Below are 20,587 nucleotides of genomic sequence, written 5' to 3'. Positions count from 1 at the left end.
CAGATATCAATACTAGGAGCTGTGTACATGTCAAGAATACCAAGAAAGAGGTGGGGTTTTGAGTGATTAGGTAGCATATTGGTTCTGATATTGATTCTACAATGCTAGGCCTATATCATTACGATGTGTTGCTTATGGCGCCATTTTCTACACAGGATTTTGTGCACACTCTGATATGACGGTTATTTAACAGACTGGTGGCAGATTTGTGTTTTTATATGCAGTAGTCCTGCTGTGATTTTTGAGCCTTGAGGCCCAAAGGTTGGGGTTTACTGGGCTCATTATGTACCTCTTTTCTCGCAGGGCTGCCTCACGATAGAACATGAGCAGGTAATGCACAAGGAGCACCACTGGGAATCATGTCAGACGAGTCAATCTCAGGGAGTGATCCGGACCTGGACCCGGACTTGGAGCAGGAGGATATGGAAGAGGAGGAGGAGGAAGATGAGGAGGAGGCGATGGAGGAGGACAATGATGGGGATGACGAGGAGGACTTACTTGATGAGAGTGGTAAGTGAATGGGATTGTGAATCTCTGCATACATTTGTTGTACAAAACTGGTGTTACTAATTTGGGTGAGTGACACCTTGATAGGTAGCTTAAGGGTTAGGATTTGTCCAGCGCTTGGTAGGGAGAAGTGCCTGTATGGGTGTTTAGTTTAAACAGGGATTTAATATAGGTTAAATTTGGCCTACTGGCCAAAAAAAATTTCCATAATGAAAACAAGCCACAAGCATAAATTGTAAGGAGGATAGAATTTTTTAAATAGCTACAAATTCTGAGTAAGCAGTTATATAAAGAGGTAAATAATACAAGTAGTTGTAAATTGTTTTATTGAAAGGATCCAGAGAAATTAAATATATTTACATCACTGGCTTGCCCATAGGTGAAGAATTTAATGGATGCTATGGACAATTATTGTTCACTTACAGTAATCATCTTTAACAACTGGAAAATGTTCTTTTCTGACAGCATACAAGTTAGGGTTTGTTTGTTTTACAGTATGAAAGGTGGCAGTGCTAAGTCAGTTGTCACTTTCTATCCTCACCCAGTTCTAGCTGCCCCACTTCTCTGCAGTTCAGACCAATACAGCTGTTTGAGGACCTCTGCTCTGCGGGTTGCATTTAAGCAAAATTAGGTAACTATTCTGGTTCATGGTATGATCCTACAAATGTTGTTGGTCCAGCAGAAGGGGTGATGTTTTAGGGCACGTAGACAGGTGTGCATGGCTTGAGTGGGGATTCCCTGTGCTGTATTTGCTGCCAAACTCCTTTTATCGTAAAACTACAGCCCGAGCCTAAGGGGATGCTGTATTTGCTTCCTTTAAAATTGTGATTTTTGAATGCACCTACTTCAGCTTACTGAGAATAGTCTTTCTTTTCTTAGTGTAGAATGTGTTATAGATACTTTTCTCTTCTTCTAGTTACTAAAGTATTTTTTATTTCAGAGTACATTGTTGTCCTCAAGTGTTGGTTTTAGTTTTTTTTAATATTCTTTCACGTGCTACTCAAAGATGCTGTTTTGATTTTAAATGCTTATAAAATGTTTACATTTAATTTTATTCGTCTGGTTTTATTCACGTGATAGCTTTTTCTAATGAGGAAGTTCAGGTAAGAAACAAGGGAATTCTCAGGAGATAGAGTTAAAGGGCCACAGATTACTTTGTCTCAAAGAGTCTGGCGGTGACCTTGTCACTTTGTTGACAGGAGCCTGTGCCCAGTGGAGCAATAGGAAGCATGACGTTGTAGACAAACTTTTATTAACAGAGAGGAGTGGCTGTATGCCGTGTCCAAGTGGATCATTCCCCATGGTTATTTTGTCATAGACCTATTTGTTTTATCATCCACATCTATATTATTGTGGCTGAGTACTCGTAATCGTTTCTCAGGATTATTTTTTCCAAAGCAAACAGAATTGATGTAGGTATATCAGAACACCGCTAGTCATTAATGACAGCTGTTTATTTTCATCTTAAACACTAGGAACATGTTTGTGCTATATATTTTTTTTAGTGACTAATTAAAAATGAATTTTAACAAATGTAGGAAGTAATGAGGAAGAATAAAAAGACAATTTACAGGTAACTAACATGAAATGTTTTTATAGTTGTTCGTTAGGTACAGGAAAAACTGTCTCACAATCACAGCAAAGCTAGATTGCCTCTGAGGTTTCAGATTGTTTCAGCTTTAATTCTGTCTGCCAGAGTATCAGGACGCTTTCTGTGTGCTTAGCTGTATAATTATTGTTTCCTGTGGAAGTGTCCACTCTGCTTTTCCTTACATCTCTTCACAGCTACATGCTACCTCAGAAATGTCATTGGACATCTATATTACCTTAGATCTAATATAAAACCAGTCTCCTGCTGTTATGAAATATAGCTGCCTTCAGAATTAAGAGGATCATTTCATTTTGCACATCTGATGGTTATACTCCTGTCTCTATGTAGATGACCCTCATTCATAAAAATCCTCTTAGGAACAGATACTTACTTTTATTCACAAGAAGGAAGTGAGTGCTCTAATGTTTATACTATGAAGCTTTTTAAAAGCTTAATTTTAGTAATTTCTGTTAAAATGTTGTTTTCCCTGTTCCCAGCTGTACTGTTCTCCTCCCCTCCTGTTCTGTAGATGTTCCGTTAGGGATCCTGAGGGGATCCTTCCCTTGTGGACAGGGTCTTGCATATTTCTGGCACTGCAAGATTTAAAAGATTGTTCATTTTTCACAGTTATTTCCTTGGAAGGGTGACAGGCTGCATATATATTTTCTCCAAACTGAAACTGATTACTTGTTTTAAATAATAGTGATTATAACAATTATAAAACTAACATTTTTACTGCTTGCTTGCCAAATAATGGCTTTGTTTTGGGAATGTAGGTTTTCCATGTTTTAATGGTGACTCAGATTACTTCTGAACCTTCCAGGGTTAATGTCATATAATCCACACCTGTTGGTGGTGGGTAGTCTGGTCTCAGACTTAGCAGTAACTTGTGTTTTGCACATTTAACCCATTTTAATCTTTTTTATATAAAGGTGTGGAATTAATACTTGTGGCGGTTTCAGTTTCAGAATTTTCTTAGTGTTCTTTTACATTTTGGTAATTAAGAGTGCTATCTTCAGTTTTTGTGTAGTTTTTCTTATTTCTGCTCTGAGAACCTGAAGTTTTGTTTGCATTTGGTAAAAGCTGTTCCATAGGTGGTCCGGAGTTTTCTGTAGTTTGGCCGTTCGTGGTACAGACTTTCAGTCTTGATTGAAAGCAGTTCCCAAACCTTCTCCTCCTGTCACCAAGGAAGAAAAAGAGCACGGAAGGCTAGTTTTCTGAATATTTCAGAATAAGTGGGAGTTAATAACCACACAGCTCACATGCTTTGTACACTTCTTCAATGCTGGTCAGTTAATGAACATTAGTATCATGTGTATGAGCCTGTACAGCTTTAGTCTTTTTCTCTAGAGCACTTCTGGGACATACCTACCCTAACACTTACAACACCTTCCCAGTGGCTGCAAGACTGCACGCCCATCCTAGCAGCACGCTTCAGTCCTAGCCGGAGGCTTCCACTGCTTTTCCAGCTTGTCATCCCTGCCCACTGCATCTGTTTTCTCATCACTTGTGGGTAGCTGCACTTGTTTTATCATGTTCGATTTTGTGATATCAATGCGTGACTGCCAAGAACTCTTCTCGTTAACTCCCTAAATCCTCTTCACTAGAAATGTGATGTACTGATGACTGTAGAGATAAAGGGCTGTTTCAAGTCCTGTACTACTTCTCTGATCCTAGTAGTTGCTCAGGGCTGTGTAGAGCTCCATAGGAATAAAAGCAAATTTGAGCAAAGAAGAAACAAATCTCCAATATGGATTTTACAGATGGTTTCAAATGCAAGGACTGTTCATACCTCAGAGCTTTCCTGAGGAAAGCTATTGAGTGTTTGAACGAATCCTACTGTAGTGCTCTGCTTTTTTCACTTTCTGAATGTCTTTGGATTATTCTGATTGAAGTCTCTGGAATTAATTTTCTCTTACTCATACGTATTGATGTAATTCTGCAGGTAACAGTGATGGCAAGTTGCTTGTTTTCTTACCTCTAAGTATACAGGTTAAACACTTTTTAAAAGGGTAACTCAGGGGTAAAAGTTTAAAGAGCTGATTGTTTCATTTATCTGAAAGATGCCTTAGTGAGCACAGGCATTCAGACACTGTTCTCAAAGACTCCTAGTTCTGTTTGCATTACAGTGTGTGGTACAGCAGACAGGGATTGGACTCAGTACTTCTGGGGTAAAGCAGTGGACAATTTTCCAGTACCACAGTAGTACTGCAATTCTTAATGTACAAATGTACCAGGCAACACCAAATATTAGTGTATTAAAAGTTACTATTGTGATATGACACAATAATGACACAATTAGCCTTGTCTTCGGCACTGTGTTGTCTGCTTTGCTTGTTTTCTCCTGTCCCATCCCGTCTGTCTTTCTCCAGGGCTGGGGACGTGCCAGCTCCGTGACATCTCTGGTTGACTAGTCGAGAACCGGAGAAGATGGGGGCAGTCAGCACTCTGTCTTCCTACCTCAAACTCATACTGTTCCTACTCCTCCCTGACAAAGTGCTAGAGCAAAGCAGAACAGCTCTGCGTGGGGTTTCTGTGGACATACGGACCCTAAGAGAGGAGTGAATGAATAGCACAGTTGTGCTGGTGGTACAGAGTCACAAGTCCCAGTGAGTGGAGGACACACACTCCTCTTTTGCACAGTAGCTTGTTAGTAGGGTGAAAGCACCAGGGCCAAGTCTCAGAACCTCTGAAAGATTGGGACAGGAGGTTAGTGAGGCGAAAGAGATCCTTTTCCTCCTCCTAGCCTCTTAAAACTGTGCTTGTCCTTGTCTGTGACATTTGATAGGACTATAACAGATTCAAACAGTTACCTCTTGTTTCTGAAGTATGACCCAGAATGTATTTCAATGGCTGCTTTTTGTTTGAACGTGAGTGTGACACTTGGTACTCACAGTTTTGAGTTTTCCAAGGTACCAAGGCAGAAGTACTTGTCTTCAGATGGCAGCCACTGTCAACTCGGGTTTGAAAAGACCTGTGCTTTCCTTGAATACTTGCTAGAGGAAAGCCCGTTTATGTAAAGGGGTACAGCTGCATCAGCTTCGCACACTTGGTGATTGTGGAAAAAAAATGTTGGTGTGAAATTATAGCAAGAATGGATTTTGTTTAATGTGATGTTTCTTTGTGGCTCATCATCGTGGTGTGTGCAGCGAGGGGTGCAATTACATTGAAAGTGAAATCAATTTTTTAGCTGCCTGGATAATTTCCTTATCTAACCTGAGGGGAAAAGTCAGTAGTCAATGTCATGCTTACTAGGAAGTTCATTAGCACCTGGAGTTATTAAAGCTGAAATTATTTTAGAAATCAGTTTTTAAAGTCGTAGGGAAGTGTGAGTTAATGTTTTTTGAATGATACATGAGTGCATTCTTGAGGTGCAGAGAGCTGCTGCTTATCTTGGGAGATCGTGTTACTCATGCGCTTCCCACCCCAAAATCATTCCCTCTTTTCCTCTCCCCAACAAAGTGCTGGAACAAAACAAAACTGGTGCATGTGGGAGTCCCCAGCTGGATGTGTGGGGTTGGGAATAGAACAAATTTCTGTTCTTACAGGGGAAGAGAGAGAAGTGTTTGGTATAAATCTGTTCATTTAACAGGCTCATGTACACGAGTTTTTACTTTTTATCTGAAGTTATTCTTATAAATTAGGTCATGTTATGCTCACCTGTGTGAAACTGAGAGGCAGAGCACAGACAGTCTCCTGAATATTACCCTGCTACCCTGATATCCTATTCTTTGTCATTTTATATCCAGATTTAGAAAGGTCTGTACTGCTGGATGAAATAAAACCAAACCAAAACAAAACAAACAAAAAAAAAACCCAGAGGAGCTGCCTTCAGGTCATTCACCTGCACTTTTTACTTGACTTGAATGATCCTGCTTGTATTGGTAAATGGAGATTAGTCTCAGCAACCTGAAATCTTTTTGCCTTTTATTTTTGACCAGACTGCACGCCGTTTTCTCTTAGGAAACACTGGTTTTAAATTGTCCTCCCTGTTTACTAGAAAATGAAATGCATTCCTTAAGAAGAGGAGGAGCAAATACATACTTTAATCTTTCAACTCCTTTTAGGAATCAGCTTTTCACAGCTGTGTCTTCGGGTGGTATCGAGGGTAGATGGGCATCCCAAGGTCAAGGCAGCCTCAGAGACGATAGCTGCTCTTTGAGGAACTCTTTAGTGAAATGCTTCCATGTGCTGCAGTACAGGGGCACAATGGATTTGATCACTTCTTGCTTTCTGCCTCAGACTAGTGATACATGTGCTTTGATCTCTTGTCCTTGTTTAGCTGGAGGCTGGTGGCAGGGGCTGAGGAAAGGCTCAGGCCTGTTGGAATAAGCTTGGAGTGGAGAGGAGGCTCTTTTTGTTGGTGGCAAGTGGATGAGTTGGAGAAAAAGGTGTGGAAAGAAACAAAAGTCAGGACTTCCCTAGATCTAGAAAAGCACTGAAGACTATCAGGAGGGTTCCTTTAATTTTAAGCTCTGCTCTGGTGCCAGCAATTTAATCTACAAGTAATTTAATCTACAAGTTACTGTTTGCAGAGCGCAAGGTAGATTTCTTGGGGGGAAGAGAAGAGTGGTGATTGACGTATTTCCATTTTTTCCTTCTTGATGGACTTTCCTATCTTAATGTTTTTTTTTATTTTGGTTACTTGTGGTTGGACGCAGCTCCCTCTAGAGTCCACCAGTACTATTTCTCAAGAAGCTAGAAGGGCATATCCTGGGGGAAGCAAACCTCTTCTCAACAGTAAGTTTGTTGCCTCTGCAATGGCCTTGGTCTTTGTAAAGCTGAGAAACCAAACCTGAAATTCTGTGCACCACTGTGGGCTTTGCTGTTTTTAAACAACCAGGTAGATTTTAATGCTTGTAGACTTTACGTAGACTGTCTTCCAAGCCGATAGTTGTATGCAAAGAGGATGGCATGTGTGATATCATAGAGATACAAAATTAAGCTCTACATGTGAAAGAATTTGCTTGTGAATTAATAACCTGCATATTGGCATGTGTTTAAACCTTATCAAATTGTTGAGGGAAATTGCATTACCCTAGAAATTGATCCTTATGGATCAGAGTGTTTAAATGTGCTTTATCATACGGGTGCAGACCGTGGGACTCAATCGCAAGTCAGCTGGTTGTGGAAAACTCAGGCAGCAAACCTGCCTCTATCTCGGGTACAGATATTGGATGCGTTTCTCAGGTGACTTGCTAATAACTAAGAAGCTGAGGGGGTTTTATTGTTTTCTCTGTTCCTGAAAGGATAAAAGCATCTCCAAAGTTGCTTTGTGTCTGCTAAGCATACGCTGTCTGCCTCCGCAAATCTTGCATTTGAGACTTGTGTTGGTTTTCTAAGACCCAGAGAATTAGGAGCTGGCTGTCTTCTATGTTTCCACAATCCCGCTGAATAAAATACAGAAGATATAGTTAGTGTCAAAGGTGAAAAGAGACCGGATACTAGCATTGGCAGATCTAGCAATCCTGGTTACTGAGCAGTGCAGAAAGGTTACGTTGAAATTGCAGGGAAGAAGGTTTGCCTCTCATTTAGGCAAAAGCCCCACTGATTTCTCTGGGAACTTTGTTTCCTTGCAGAAGGCTGGGCATTTTGCCCATTATTTTTATTCTGGCAGTTTCCCTGTAGTAAAGTCTGTCTTTAGGAACAAATGGTGTTTCTGTGTGCAGTCTGCGGGGTTTGGACCTGCCCGGCTAGCAAGTGTCTGTGTACCCAGCACGCTGTTTGAAAGCTGCTAATGCCCGTCCAGACCCTGTGGCAGGCACCCAGCTCCCTTGAAGTGGCTTCACTGGACTCACTAAATGGTGACATTAAAAAAAGATCCTCTTGGGTGCTTTGCTGGGAACACCCAGTACCATACACTTTGTTAGTTCTCCTTGCAGGGGGGTTGGACTAGGTGACCTTTAAAGATCCCTTCCAACCGGAACTGTTCCACGGTTCTGCCGAACTCGAAGCTGCAGCTTGCCTTCCCAGGAATTTTGTTTGTGTTGGGGCAGTTTTGGGTGTTGGAAGGTGGCAGAGGCAGGTGGAAGTCCCTTGTGTACAGGCTCTTTGCCCACAAATCTGGAAGGAATAGAGGAAGGTAGCAGGAATGGAGTGGAGTGTAGGCGGAGTGGTGCCTGGGGTTCATGGGGGTTTTAATGACAGATTCCAGTATTTTAACTAACCCTGTGAACTAGGTTGTTCTCAGCGGTTCAACTGTGGCTTGAAGGCTGCTGTGGGAAGGAAGGATGAGATCCTGATGAGAGCTGTCCCCCAGCCCCCTTCACAGGGAGTTACAGACTGACGATGTTGCAGGTTAGTTGCTGAGCCTTTCGCCGTCTGCCTGCTCTGTCTGGAGGTGCAGGCTATTCCCCGTCTCCTCTGCTTATCCTGAGCAAGGGGAAGCTCCGAAAGGAAACGTTTGTGACTCCTCTGCCCCACTCCCAGGCTCTCTGACAGCAGCTTCCTCTCCGAGAGGGTGGCACACAGTCTGGCATAGTCTAAGTGTTACATAACCTGGAGTAATGACTTGCTTTACTTCTTTAAAAGGAGGCGATGACGCCAGAGCTCTGCTTCCTTCAGACTCGCCGACTCGGCTCAGGGACTGGCTGATCTTGTGAAATGCTGCGGTGTTATAACTAGCCACGCTTTTTTTTTCCCCTTTTCTTCCTCCTTCCCTTTGATCTATTGCGTATGGTGGAATACAAAATAGAAATCCTTCTATGTAGTTCAAGAACAGCCCATGTCCATGGCTCTGCATTTTCTTTGTTTAAGTATCTGGATTTCTTCAAATGTGTTTTTACCTGTAGCTACATGCTCTTTTTTCTTAAAGCTCTTTTCTCACAACCATGAGAGTAGCATGAATGCACGAGGAGCAGGGTCAATGAGCGAGCAGTTATTAGCTGAACAAAGAATTGCTCCAAAGCTTCCATGGAGGGAAGTCTCTTGTTTCTTCCTGCTTTTCTCATAGGCTTTGCAGGATATGGGGGGCTGTGCTTTATTGGCCAAAAACTTGCTTTTCTCTTTTCACAAAGCAGCCAGAGAATCCCTAACGAAGGACAGTCACATTTTTCTGTCATGTTTCGTACCTTCCCCCCCCCCCCGTATATGTTTTCATTAGTCAGCTTTGTACCACACCTAGTCATTGCTGCTAGATACCATACTCTGTCTTCTGCAACTTCTGAAACCATGATGAAATCACAAGGAAACTAATTAGCAAATTTGTAACGTGGTATTTTCCCTCTTGCACAGGTAAGGAGTGGCAAAGTGACTTTGCCAAGGTCGTCTAGTGACTGTGATGAAGCCAAAGTTAAAATCCTCTGCTTCACATTTTAGGCAGCACCTCTTTTATTTTCAAATGTACTGAGTGAAACGCTTCTCTGTTCTGCATTTGAGTTGAGACTATGCAAGGGGTCCTTATTTCCGTTTTTCCTTAGTTTATCTGAGATTGTGCTGTTTTTAATGACTGGTTAAATAAAATGTGGATGTAGCTATGTGTTGTACAAGTATTATATTTTTAGCCAAGAAGTGGCAGTGAGTTTGGAAGGAGGAGGAAGTGTTTTAATTAAATTAGAAGTATTCTTCAGATTTTAAAACACCATATCACATCACAGTTATTTGCTTTATTTGTCATTTTAATTTCCTGCTTAGACTTTATAGAAAACTGCAACACTGAACTTTCAGAAGCGTCTGGCTCATCATTTGGATCAAAGTTTTTTGATGCAATAACCATTTTTTATTTTAATAACGATAGTTTGTACTACAGATGTTGAAAATGTCTTGTTCACATTTTCTTCAGCATGCAGTTCACTGACTCAGTCTGAAAAAATTCTAAGTAGGAGGCAGAAGACGTTATTTTCTCTTGCGAATGTGCAAATAGGAATGAGACAGGAGAAAGCTACAAGATAAAATGTTTGGGCTAGGTGAACAGAAACTTGTAGTTTAAATCTCTGTCAAAACAAATTTTGCAATTAAAATATCTGTAGGTAATCATCTATGTAAAATATTTCAATAGTTGCACTGTTAGAAGCAACTTTTAAATGGCACTTCTGTGTACTCTTAGCTTGCGATTTATGTCAAATTTGCACTCTGGTGAAAACCGGAATGAAATTAAAATTGTACAAAATCCCTCTTCTATGGTGCACAAACACATTATATCATCTTCAGCAGCAGAAATGTAACTTGAATATGACTGGGATTGTAACTCAATGGATTTAGCTTTGATTAAGATGATGAGAAATATCTGTGATAGAAATCCTTCCACTTAAAATCATTACATCTTGTCTAGTAACAGCTTGTTTTCCTCAGTGCATTTGAACAACCTCTGAAGGCCTGGGACTGAAGTCTGAAGCAGAGAATATTTTGCCGCAGTGACAGTCTGAAAAGTGTTTGCAGAAAGCACTGTGTTTCATCACTGCCTGTATTTTGTGCGCTTAGATTTTTGTTACGTTATCAGCTCCTCCCCGCCCCGGTTAATAAAATGAGAAGAAACAGATTGATCAAACTTTATGCTTTACAGTTCAGTCCAAAACTCACTGAAGTCAATGGAAAGACTCCTCTGTTTTTCCATGGTTGGTTTAGATCTTACTCAAAAAGAGTTTTTATTTACAGTGCAGTGTCTGTTTAAAAAGGAAACGATGCTCAAAGCCCAGTCAATACTCAGTGGCCAGGGAATAGTGTCGTGGAGTTTGCATCTGATTCCGTCTGAACTGTTTTAGGTTGACAGACACCACCTTGTATCGTAACAAACTCAAACCTGATACTTGGATACACACTGTTGTGTTTTCCGTGTTGCTAAAATAACATGGAAAGCAGGACGGGGATGGTGGCCTTAATGATATTTGTATGTGCCACTAGCAGCTGATAATCAAGAGTGAAATTTGGCTGTCAAACTTTGTTTGTGTTTAATAACTTACAAACAATTCAAATGTGTAGGCAGCTTCTCTACTTGTTGGTGATCAGCGGGTTGCGCAGAAGCAGCTGGTGGATGTGAGAATGAAAGCTGTGGGATGGGGAAAGGACTGCACAGCCAGCGTGGAGCAGTCGAAGATGGGCAAGGAAGGTCTGTTCTGCAGGGCAACATTGAGGGTGAACAGCACGCAGGGCAGTCGTTGGAGAGAAGGGAACCACCCTAGCTTGCAGGGCCCAAAAGCATGGTGGCACGTTATGGCTCCAGTGCTTCTCACCTGTGCTGCGCTTGGTGGGCTTGGATCAAGTGAATGTTGAGCGGTCCCAGAGCTGCTTGGCCTGCAGAGCTTGGCAAGGGGAGCAGGGGGTTGAGAGAATCAGGTTCAAGGTGGAGAACAGGCATAGATGGGTATGGGATGGAGCTACTCGAAAGGATGGGAAAGGAGCTACTCCAGCTTGAAAGGATGGGAAAGGGGAGTCACTTGTGGTATGTTTTTGGGATATTTTGTTCAAACTTTTTAGTTGAACTGAGTTTAGTTTGACACACACCCCCTGTCTCCAGTGTTCTCTGCTATACAGAGGAGCTAGTGTCCTGAAAAAAATTACGATCAAGCTTTTTATGTGTGTAGGCAGATTTAGGTGTGTATTTTAACCCTTATGAATTCGCAGTGCTCAGGGATGCTGACATTGCTTCTCAAAAGACTATCAGATAAATAAAAAACATATTCTGAAGGGCCTTTCTCTTGATACTCTATGAAAATACAAATTTTGTAGTGATTCTTTTTAACAGGAGAATCTCCTGTGTTGTTTGCAAGGGAACCTCTCAAGTGACAGCAGTTTCTTGAGAAGCCTCTTTTGATGTACAGCACAGCTGTACAGTTGCAAAGAGCTTGTGGTTTGAGCATGAGGTAGGTGAGGTATGACAGCTAGGTGAGATTTCAGACCCTGTAAGGGAGGGAGAGCATTCTTCCTTACTGGCAAGGCAGGCCTCACAGAAAAGCTATGCAGTAAATGGGCTTATCTATAACAAGATTACTTTCCATGAGGAGATCATTTTATAAACTGACTGTTTCTGGCAGATCTCATTCTTGTCTGTGTGAATATGTATTTATCAGGGCTAACAGTGATGGCCTCACCAGTAGGCTGTTGTGAGCAGAAAAGCTAGAAAAATTCCTTGCCGTTTTGCACACTAAGGAGAAGGAAATTCCCTTTTTACTGCTGCATGGAGAAGGACAGGTATAGGTCGCCTGTTTCCCCCCGTGTATTGAACTACCATTTTCCTTGTGCTTGATTGCTGTGATAAGCATGCCTTGGAACGTACCTAGTTGTATTTACACAAATAATTGTCTTAAAATCTTGCTTCCCAGTTTCATAAATCTGTTAGGTCAGATGCTGAGGTCACGTTTGGTTATTTATTCCAGCCCTGCAAAGTCCTTATAAGGCCCTCTGCGAGATCCTCAGCTATGTGCTTTTCTTAATATATTTATCCCTCTTTCCCCTCTTGATAAACACTGTGTGTTCTTGTGTACCAGCCCGGCTGTTTGGATCTGTGACATAGGTGAAAGGCTGTCTTGTTACCAAGCTTCTTTATTTTAATACAGTTCATCTTTTCTTTGATAAAGTTTGTATGGCTCTGATTATGAAAATAGCACCTTGGGTTTGTTTCAGAGTTGTGATGTACCCTGAAGCGATGAGGATATGTTAATTGTAGCAAGCATTCACTACGCTCCTCCACGCTCTCGAATGAAAGGTCTATTAAAAAGGGCTGGAGTCACACAAAGGGTAACGGGGCTCTGCCCTGGCTGCGTTTGCAGACCTCTAGATCAGCCTTTACTGTCAGGAGTGCAGCACGTTGTCCTGAAGCCCTGCAGGTCTGTGCCAGGGCTGTTCAGATTCAGCCTGCTTTGGGCTTTTTGTGCCCGTCCTGGTTTTCCTGACTCTCACTTGCCGGTTGTTTAAAGCAGAGAGCTGACTTCATTACATGGACAAATGCTCGCCAGCAGCGAGCTGATTTCATTACGTGTCTATCAGCCCGGGTTTACTGTTTGTTACTGGCAGTGGGTATGCCTGTGAAGGGAATCAGGCATGGAAAAAGTCTCTGTAGCACTGAAGAAAGCTGGGCATGATGGTTAGCCTTTAGGGGTTCAACCACAGCTTTAAAGTACTTATTCTCTTCCTGTACCTGTCCTGCTAGTGCTGATGGATGATGAGGAGGAAGACTTCCTTCGAATGAGCTTGCGCTTCACAAACTCTGAAAGGTTGTTTCCTAAAAACTGGGAAATCTCATTCGTAGTCTGTTTGCTGCACTGAGAGCCTTCTGCAGACTAGTGATGCCATGCTGTAGGAGCTGCTGATTTAACGAAGTGAACAGGATGCTCTTTCGCCTATTATTGTGCAAACAGATTACCAGCTCCCAAGGAATTACTCGGGTTTCAGTCTCAGTTGTCCAGATTTCTTGGAAGTTAGCAGGCATCATGCAAATAGTTCATAAAGTCACAGATACCAGGCTGGTTCTCTAAGCCAAAAATTCTGTACTTCTTTTTGCAACTCATTCCCCACCTCTTTTCCTTTTGTGCTGTGAAACTTGGAAGTGCAATTACGGTCCCGCGTGTGCCCTGCTCTGAAAGTCCTGTTGTCTGTTGGGATTCCCCTTGCGTGGGGCCCCGCCAGAGCCTGAATGGTTATGTAAGGATTTTTATTTTATTCTCAGCCTTGGTCTCTGCCACTAGTTGAACTGGATCACGAGCTGAGTGAATGGGACTCGATCCGAACGGTGTGCAGCTTCGCCGCTGGAGACAGGAGAGAGACCTCCCCCGTACACACCCACTCAGCCTCCCTGCTCTTCTTCTCTCTTTTAAAACTTTTCCCAGGCGTAACTGAGGTTGCACCCGCTGATGGGGAACATGTACTGAAGCCAAACCGGCCGGGCAGCGCAGCTCCAGGCATCGGTCCCCAGTGGAGCAGCAGCTACCTCAGGCAGGGCTGTGTTGTTTCACTCCAAGCAGGGGAGGAGATAGTGACAATTTTTATTTAGGCTGAACACGAGGCATATTTAACTAGTTATGTAACAGTGACCCTGGTCTGTCTCGGCTGGGTGCAGGGAGGATATATGCGTACTGATTCCCGTCACACCGACGGGGTGGGTTCAAGCACTAGGAGCTATTTACCAAAGTTATTTTCAGAAACCTTAAGTGCAGGTTTCCCTGCCTGTACCCGGGACTGTTTTATCAGGAAGCATTTCCCGCTTGCAAACTGAACAGCCAGTAAGAGTGGATTTAGTGCTTGCTGGGCTGTGGGCAGAGATAAGAAGTTGTCAGGAGTCACTGGAAACTTTTGTCCTGAAGACCCTGAGACAAGAATAGCAGAAGGGCTGAGAGTGTGCGGCCGCAGTGAACAAGTGTTGAGGCAGAGTCGTGGGCAGAGGTCTTGCCTCAGAGCACTGAGCAGCATGTTACTCTTGGATGAGTCTCAGCAGTTCCCAGGTAGGATACAGATTGATTTTTTTGTGGGTTGGGGTTTTTTGTGGGTTTGGTTTTTTGGGGTTTTTTTGTTTTGTTTTTGTTTGTTTGTTTGTTTTTTGGGTTTTTTTTGTGGTCTATTTTCCTTTCCCATTCATTTTCCCACCCCTATGCAGGAGCACCCTACTCAGTAGCTAGCAAAGTGCATCAGGAACTGAGACTCAGGGGCTCCGGGTTTAATTTGCTACCGACCTGGCAGGGATGGAAATGGTTGAATTTTTAGTCTTGCAGTGCTTGTTGGTTTGATGGAGGAGATATGAGAAGGAAGCTCTTTCTTTCTTCGTGCTTTTAATTCTGAAGACTTCGGTGATGTGATGTTCTGAGTCTCGCTGTTATTGTTTCTGCTGTTGTCATATTGTAATGCTGCAAAAGTAATTTTTAGCAAGAGAGGAGGCAGCTGATAATACCAGTATGATTTTATATCCAGTGTTGTCCCCCCTCGACCCCACCTTCAGCTGTTTGTATACACATTCCCCCAACATCCTACTTATTAAGAGTTTTGAGAGCTTCTTTTGTCAGTGAAATATTTGGTGACTTGCTGACCGGGCAGCAGTCTGGGCACTGGGCAGAGCTGCTGGTGCTTGCTCCAGATCCCCTAATTAGAGCCTAATAGACTAAGAGCTACTTGGCTCTTTTTTTTCCTCCTATCAATGGGAAGATGCTGGTGAAACCCTAGCATGAGTTTACAGTTTTGGGATTTGCTTGCTGGTGGGAGGATGTTGTGTGTTGGAGAAAAAACTTTGTTTAGATTTGAAGAACTTTCTAAATTTGTAATTTAATTTGTTATTTTGAGGTCACGTACTCGGAGACACCAAGCTTTTTCCACCTTGTTCACATGACAGATACCTGCAAAGTTCATTCAGGCTGGTCAAAAATGGTCCCCAGGAGTTCCAGCTCCGAGTTCCTGGTTTATTATAAGAGGCTAGTGCAGTGTGGTCTTCAGGAGGAGTTTTTATAGAAGTAAACTGTGCAGTAGTTATTGTCCATTAGTGGGAGTGGTGGATTCTAGCCAAAAAAAAAAAAAAAATCCATCTTTTCTTGCTTAGTTCTCTGGTTGTGGTGACAGGACAAAGAAGCTAATTCTGGGAGAGTGTGAACTTAGAAGAGAAAGGAATTACAATGCAAAATGAGTTTGGATAAATGAGGAATCTGGGTGAATCAAGTGGCTTATGTAACTCAGTCTAGATAATAAGTATAAAAAGAGAAGATGGGGGAGGGTAAAATGCTTTTGTAAATGAGACTCTACGTCATAGATGGTGGGAGAATGCAAGGTTAGAGGCCTTCCAAAAATTTTGGATGGAAAGGTATTTTGGAGTCATTTGTACAAATATAAGAGAGCAAGAGTGCAAATGAACTCATCCTTGTACAGCATTTTAGTCATCAAGTTACAAAGTCTGGGGCAAGTTTATCATGGTCTGCTCCACCAGTGGGAAAATGGTCTCTGAGGAAGCATTTGTAACCAATCTAACATGGTTATGCTCTGGCTGGTGGATCCAGGAGGGTCTCCATCCCACTTCCATAGCCATGTTGTCCCTAGAGAGGATGATAAAACTACACAAGGTCACAGAGTGAGTCTGGATCTGGGTCAGAACTGAGACATCATGTTCTTCCCTGCCTTTTTGCTTCAACCACTGGTCAGTATTTCTTTTCCTCTCTGGTTTACATGGCTTTTTTCTCACTCTAGTTGCCTGAACACTTCTTTGGGGTGTTCCAGGTAGGAACTGCTTGTATATGCAGTGCTGTGCTATCTGTTTAGTGTTTTATAAATGTTTCTGGGAAGTTAGAAAGCATTTAAATTATTTTTGTGGTAGCACCCACCAGCTAGTAAATCAAGGTTTGTTGCAGTACACTACCTATCATTGGAAAAGAGGCTGTTGCCCTGCGAGAAAAATGCCTCTCATTTACAAAGAGTCCCATCTCCTCCTGATACACACATAAACTGCTTTTTTGACCAAAGAGGTAGTTGTGATTTTAGCAGCCTTATGAAGCAACCAGTGCTTAACTTTTCTCCAGGCTGTAAGGAGCTTAGCTTTTGGACTGTTATGTATTTTGGATGAAGGTGTCCTTCTAACTTAGTGGCTTCAGTTTTTGTTTCAGTCTGATTGCCATGAACAACTTTGCAGCCCTTTGTCAAACTCCTTTAGCAGCATGCAAAGCAGCACCAATATTTTGAAAAGGAGAACTAGAAACAGATTGTTCTTTGAGTCATGGTGTTTCATCCTGGTCTTATTAGCTTTCTCCAGTGCTCTCGGTCACTTTTCTGGCTGCACTTGATGGGAGAGGTGCCAGTGGAATGCGGTGCACAAAGGCTCAAATTCAACAATTTGCATTTGTCTCCCAAGTGATGCCTCCCTCATTAAACAGAATCCTTTAAAATATCTCTGAAATGACTTCGGAGACTGAAGCAGATAAAGGGAACACAGCTGAAGTCCTGTGTTTTGTTACAGTTCTAAAAAAATCCACAACTATGTTTTGTTTTTCCAAGTAGGAAATGATATTTAAGGAAAGGAAAGAGAAGTCTGTTGGTCAGAGCACAGGACAAAGAGCCAACAACTTGGGACTAACTCAGCACTGATGCCTACATGAATCCTTTGCCCTTGTTTCCTCCTCTGCCAGATGGACAGGATGGTGTTTCACAGGTTGTTGTGGGGACCATGCCGTTCTTGTGAACTCCTTTGACACTGAAATAGAGTGCAGATGCCAGGTTTTATAATTTTGAAATCTCTCCTCTCTTATACCATTGCCATCATGAACAACAACAAAGGAGCACTCAGATGCTGAGGGGTGCGTTATGCTGGGATTGTTTCCCGTGCTGCTCTTTCAAATTAGGAGTGAGTATCAGATGTCTTCTCCCCACTCCCTGTTAACAGGTCCTGAAGGAAGCTATGGTGAGGGCTTGAGGCAGGGATTAAAGTTGGGCTTGTGCTCATTGTTTGTTTGCCATTTTGGTGGCCTTGGAAGCATGTGGCAGCAATAATCCTGTCTTTATTATTTCTCATTGCTCTGAGGGTATCCTGGTATAAAGCTAATACCACAACTCGCAGCTACCTAGTGTAAACTAATGCTTATGTAATCATTGCATAATGCAGAATGCTTGCTCCCCTACTCGTCCTCTTTTCTTAGTCCCTGAAATTTATCCCTGGAAGAGTCATCGTAGCAGCCAGCTGGATTCACTGTGCTGGGAACATGTCAAGCCCCCGTATGCATCTATTTTCTGAAGCTGGGAAGGGAAATTTATCTTTATTACCTAAATCAATATTTATCCACCTTAAGAGAAAAGACCAGATTTTTTTTTTTAAGGTTTTGAACTATTATGAAAATAAATAAGGTCTGAAAGTTGAATCTGGTTACTTGTGGTTTAGATCTCTATGGTAATTTTTGAAATCTGGCTGGCAAAACTATGTTCTGGGTTACTAGTTAACTGGGATAACCAGAAAGGGGAGGTTTCGGTTTCCTCCTGCATGTAGCGTGTTGAAAACTTCCCAGCACTCGAGCCTGAAAAACTTCCTGACTCGGGTGCAGCAGTTTTATGTAACTCGGTTACTCTCGCACACCCCCGGCTGAAGGACAAATGTAACCCATCCCTGCTTCCCTCGCTACTTTCATGGGTGTGTTTCCTGGCTTTATTTCCCTGTCTTGGTTAATGCTCATGATGCCTGCTCGAGATGGGGCAGAGCTCATGAGGAGGAGGCAGTTTATGTTTTAGGTTTTAGAACTTTTATTGGGAAAAGTAATTTTGATTATACATCTAGAAGAGGGATGCCAGGTAGCAGCGTTCTGCGTTTCTCCAGTTCTTGCCATCCCAAAGCGCTGTGAAAATGTTTGATTTGAAATTTGACAACCCTCATTAGAGTGTATCAGAGCTGTAAATGGACAAGAGATTGCTTGGTGCTCCAGAATAACCATCGCCCTCTCCTCCATGGTGCCTGGGAGAGGGAGGACAACCTGCGGAGCCCCCAACCTGGGCTGCATTTTGGTGGCTTGTGCAAGATCCTGGAGGGGCTAGGCACAGCTGCCGTGACACGGGACTGGCGAGAGCAACTACCTGCCGCGCTCCGGCGGCACAGGGTGCTGGTGGCTGCGAGCCCATGCCATACAACGGTTATATAAATGCTCTTTGGTGTTTATGTAACGCGGGTCTCAGCGTCCGCAGTGTTGAGGCCTGACCAGAACAAGAGCTCTTGAGTACTTGGGGCCTGGTTCTGCTTGCATAATCCTGGAGTTAGAAGATATATTGTCTGTCACCAAAGTTGGCTGCGCAATGTTCCAGTTTGCCTCTTGGCACTTCTTGGCTGCTTTCTTTCCCTCTGGTTTTTGGGTGGTATTTTCCTTGCTCCTGCCCTTCACTTCTGCTGCCTTGTGCTCCTGAAAGATTCCTTCAGGCCAGGAAAGGAGTTTTATTCTGCAGCGTAACCTCATCAGTAACTGATATGCTGAAAGACCTCTGAAGGAAAAAAAGAAGGGCAGTGCTGCCTTATAATTCATCTTTTAAAGTTTTCCATTGATTGGGGCTTACTTCCTGCCCGAGAAGGAGCCTAGAGATGGGTTTGGCATTTGAGCGTTCCTGCTCTGGCTCCCTCCCCGTGCCCTGGCCCGCAGAGCCTGTGCTGGTGGTGTTTCCTTCAGAGTTCATTTCGCATCTCTCCCCTCCATCCCGGTCCCGGGCTGGGGATGGAGGCAGCCAGCCATCGCTCACCAGCAATCTGCAGATTTTACGTAGGTGTCTTGAACCTGCAGTGAGTGATCGCTTTACAGATGCCTAGAGAAATGAAAAATGTGTTACTCAGACTTCAAGCAGCGCTATTTGTTATACTAATATAACAGTCTCTGTGTCTGGTTACGGTGACAAGTATGAACGACAGACCTGAGGTGATTAACTCCTAGATAAATCAGCAACAGGAATGAAGATGTTAGAGCTGACATGCGTGCCTTTTGCCAGGCGAGGGAAGCTTCCCCTGGGAGCAGGCGAGCTCTGGGGCTGGGCAGGCTCAGCCCAAAAGATGCCTTTGTGTCTCACAGTACCGTGGCTGTGACTCAGCAGGACACCAGCCGGCGGTGAAGCTGGGGCGAGGGCGATGGTGGAAATCGGTCATTTCTCTGATCAGTGGGCTGCGTTTCGTCGGAGTCGAGCGGGGCCAGCGTGCAGCGAGGGAGTGGGGGCTGCGGGTCCCGCTGCCCGAGGCACGTGTCATGGCTGTCCTCTTGTCTGGGGCGCAGCACGCCCGGCCTGTGAGCTCCCCGCAGCATGGCCCTGGTGAGGAGCCGACAGCCGCGAGGTGCACCCAGGCAAGCACGGCAGTACCCCGCACGCGCAAGAAACCACCGGCATAGACAAAAGGCTGATCCCAGCTCTGCGCTGTCTCTCCTGTTGTCAGTGAGTGGGCGGCTGCTCGCCGCTGGCGAGGGCCGAGGGGCGCCCATGGCGCTGGGCCCGAGGTGCTGGCGGGGAGCGTGGCCGAGCGGGTGCTGCAGCGCGGGGGGGTAGGTGTGCCGGGTTATATAAAGCTTACATAATTAGGGCTTTGTTAAGCAGCTGTGGCTGGGAGGGCTGTCCTGCCGCTGAAGACTGAGCCCGATTATTTTCTGAGAAGAACAAAGTCTTGTTGCTAATTAGCTGGCCCGATAGTGGCTGCAGGGGGTCACCGCAGCCTTGAGTCCCCAGAGGGGCTGCATCCTCCTCTGTCCCTGCTGTGGGGTGGCTTTCCCGGTGCTTCAGGAGGAAGGAACCGGACATTGAAGTGTGTCAAGCCACGGGAGGGGACTTTGTGGCTCTCCTGAGGGGTGTAGCAGCAGGTAGGGTCTGGAGGAAGGGAGTCTGAATGTCCCCCTGGCTTTTGCCTACACTGTCCTTGAGGGGTTTCACAAGGAATTTCCTACCTCCAATCTTGGGGTGCTCAGGTGTTTTCATAATGCCTCCTCTATGAGAGGGTGCTCTGTGCAGACACCACTCTTCCCTTCTTGCATGGCATCCCTGCAACAGCTGTACCAGTTGCATGCAGAGAAAGAATATTCTGAAAATATTTCATTTACATTCTACAGCTGAATATAGGATGAGCCAGAGCACCACGGCTGTTGCCAGCCT

The 20,587-nt window shown here is 43.8% G+C and overlaps 1 protein-coding gene across 3 annotated transcripts in view; it reads left to right on the top strand.

Annotated features, from left to right (window-relative positions):
- Positions 1 to 359: 359 nt before the first annotated feature.
- Positions 360 to 20,587, top strand: part of RAD54L2 (RAD54 like 2) — a 47,742-nt gene continuing 27,514 nt past the window's right edge. For 2 of the 3 annotated variants that reach the window (XM_086755948.1, XM_086755943.1), the window contains exon 1: positions 360 to 510. In XM_086755948.1, the coding sequence (XP_086612074.1) occupies positions 360 to 510 (151 nt within the window). Of the gene's footprint in view, positions 511 to 14,222; positions 14,470 to 20,587 lie in introns of those variants that run through there. The other variant, XM_086755946.1, reaches the window with a different exon arrangement.

This window comes from Chlamydotis macqueenii, chromosome 10 (genome assembly GCF_036417535.1).
Source record: "Chlamydotis macqueenii isolate bChlMac1 chromosome 10, bChlMac1.mat, whole genome shotgun sequence".
Lineage (NCBI taxonomy): Eukaryota > Metazoa > Chordata > Aves > Otidiformes > Otididae > Chlamydotis > Chlamydotis macqueenii.
Note: the sequence above shows the minus strand (reverse complement) of the source record. Positions and strands in the feature narration are given on the sequence as shown.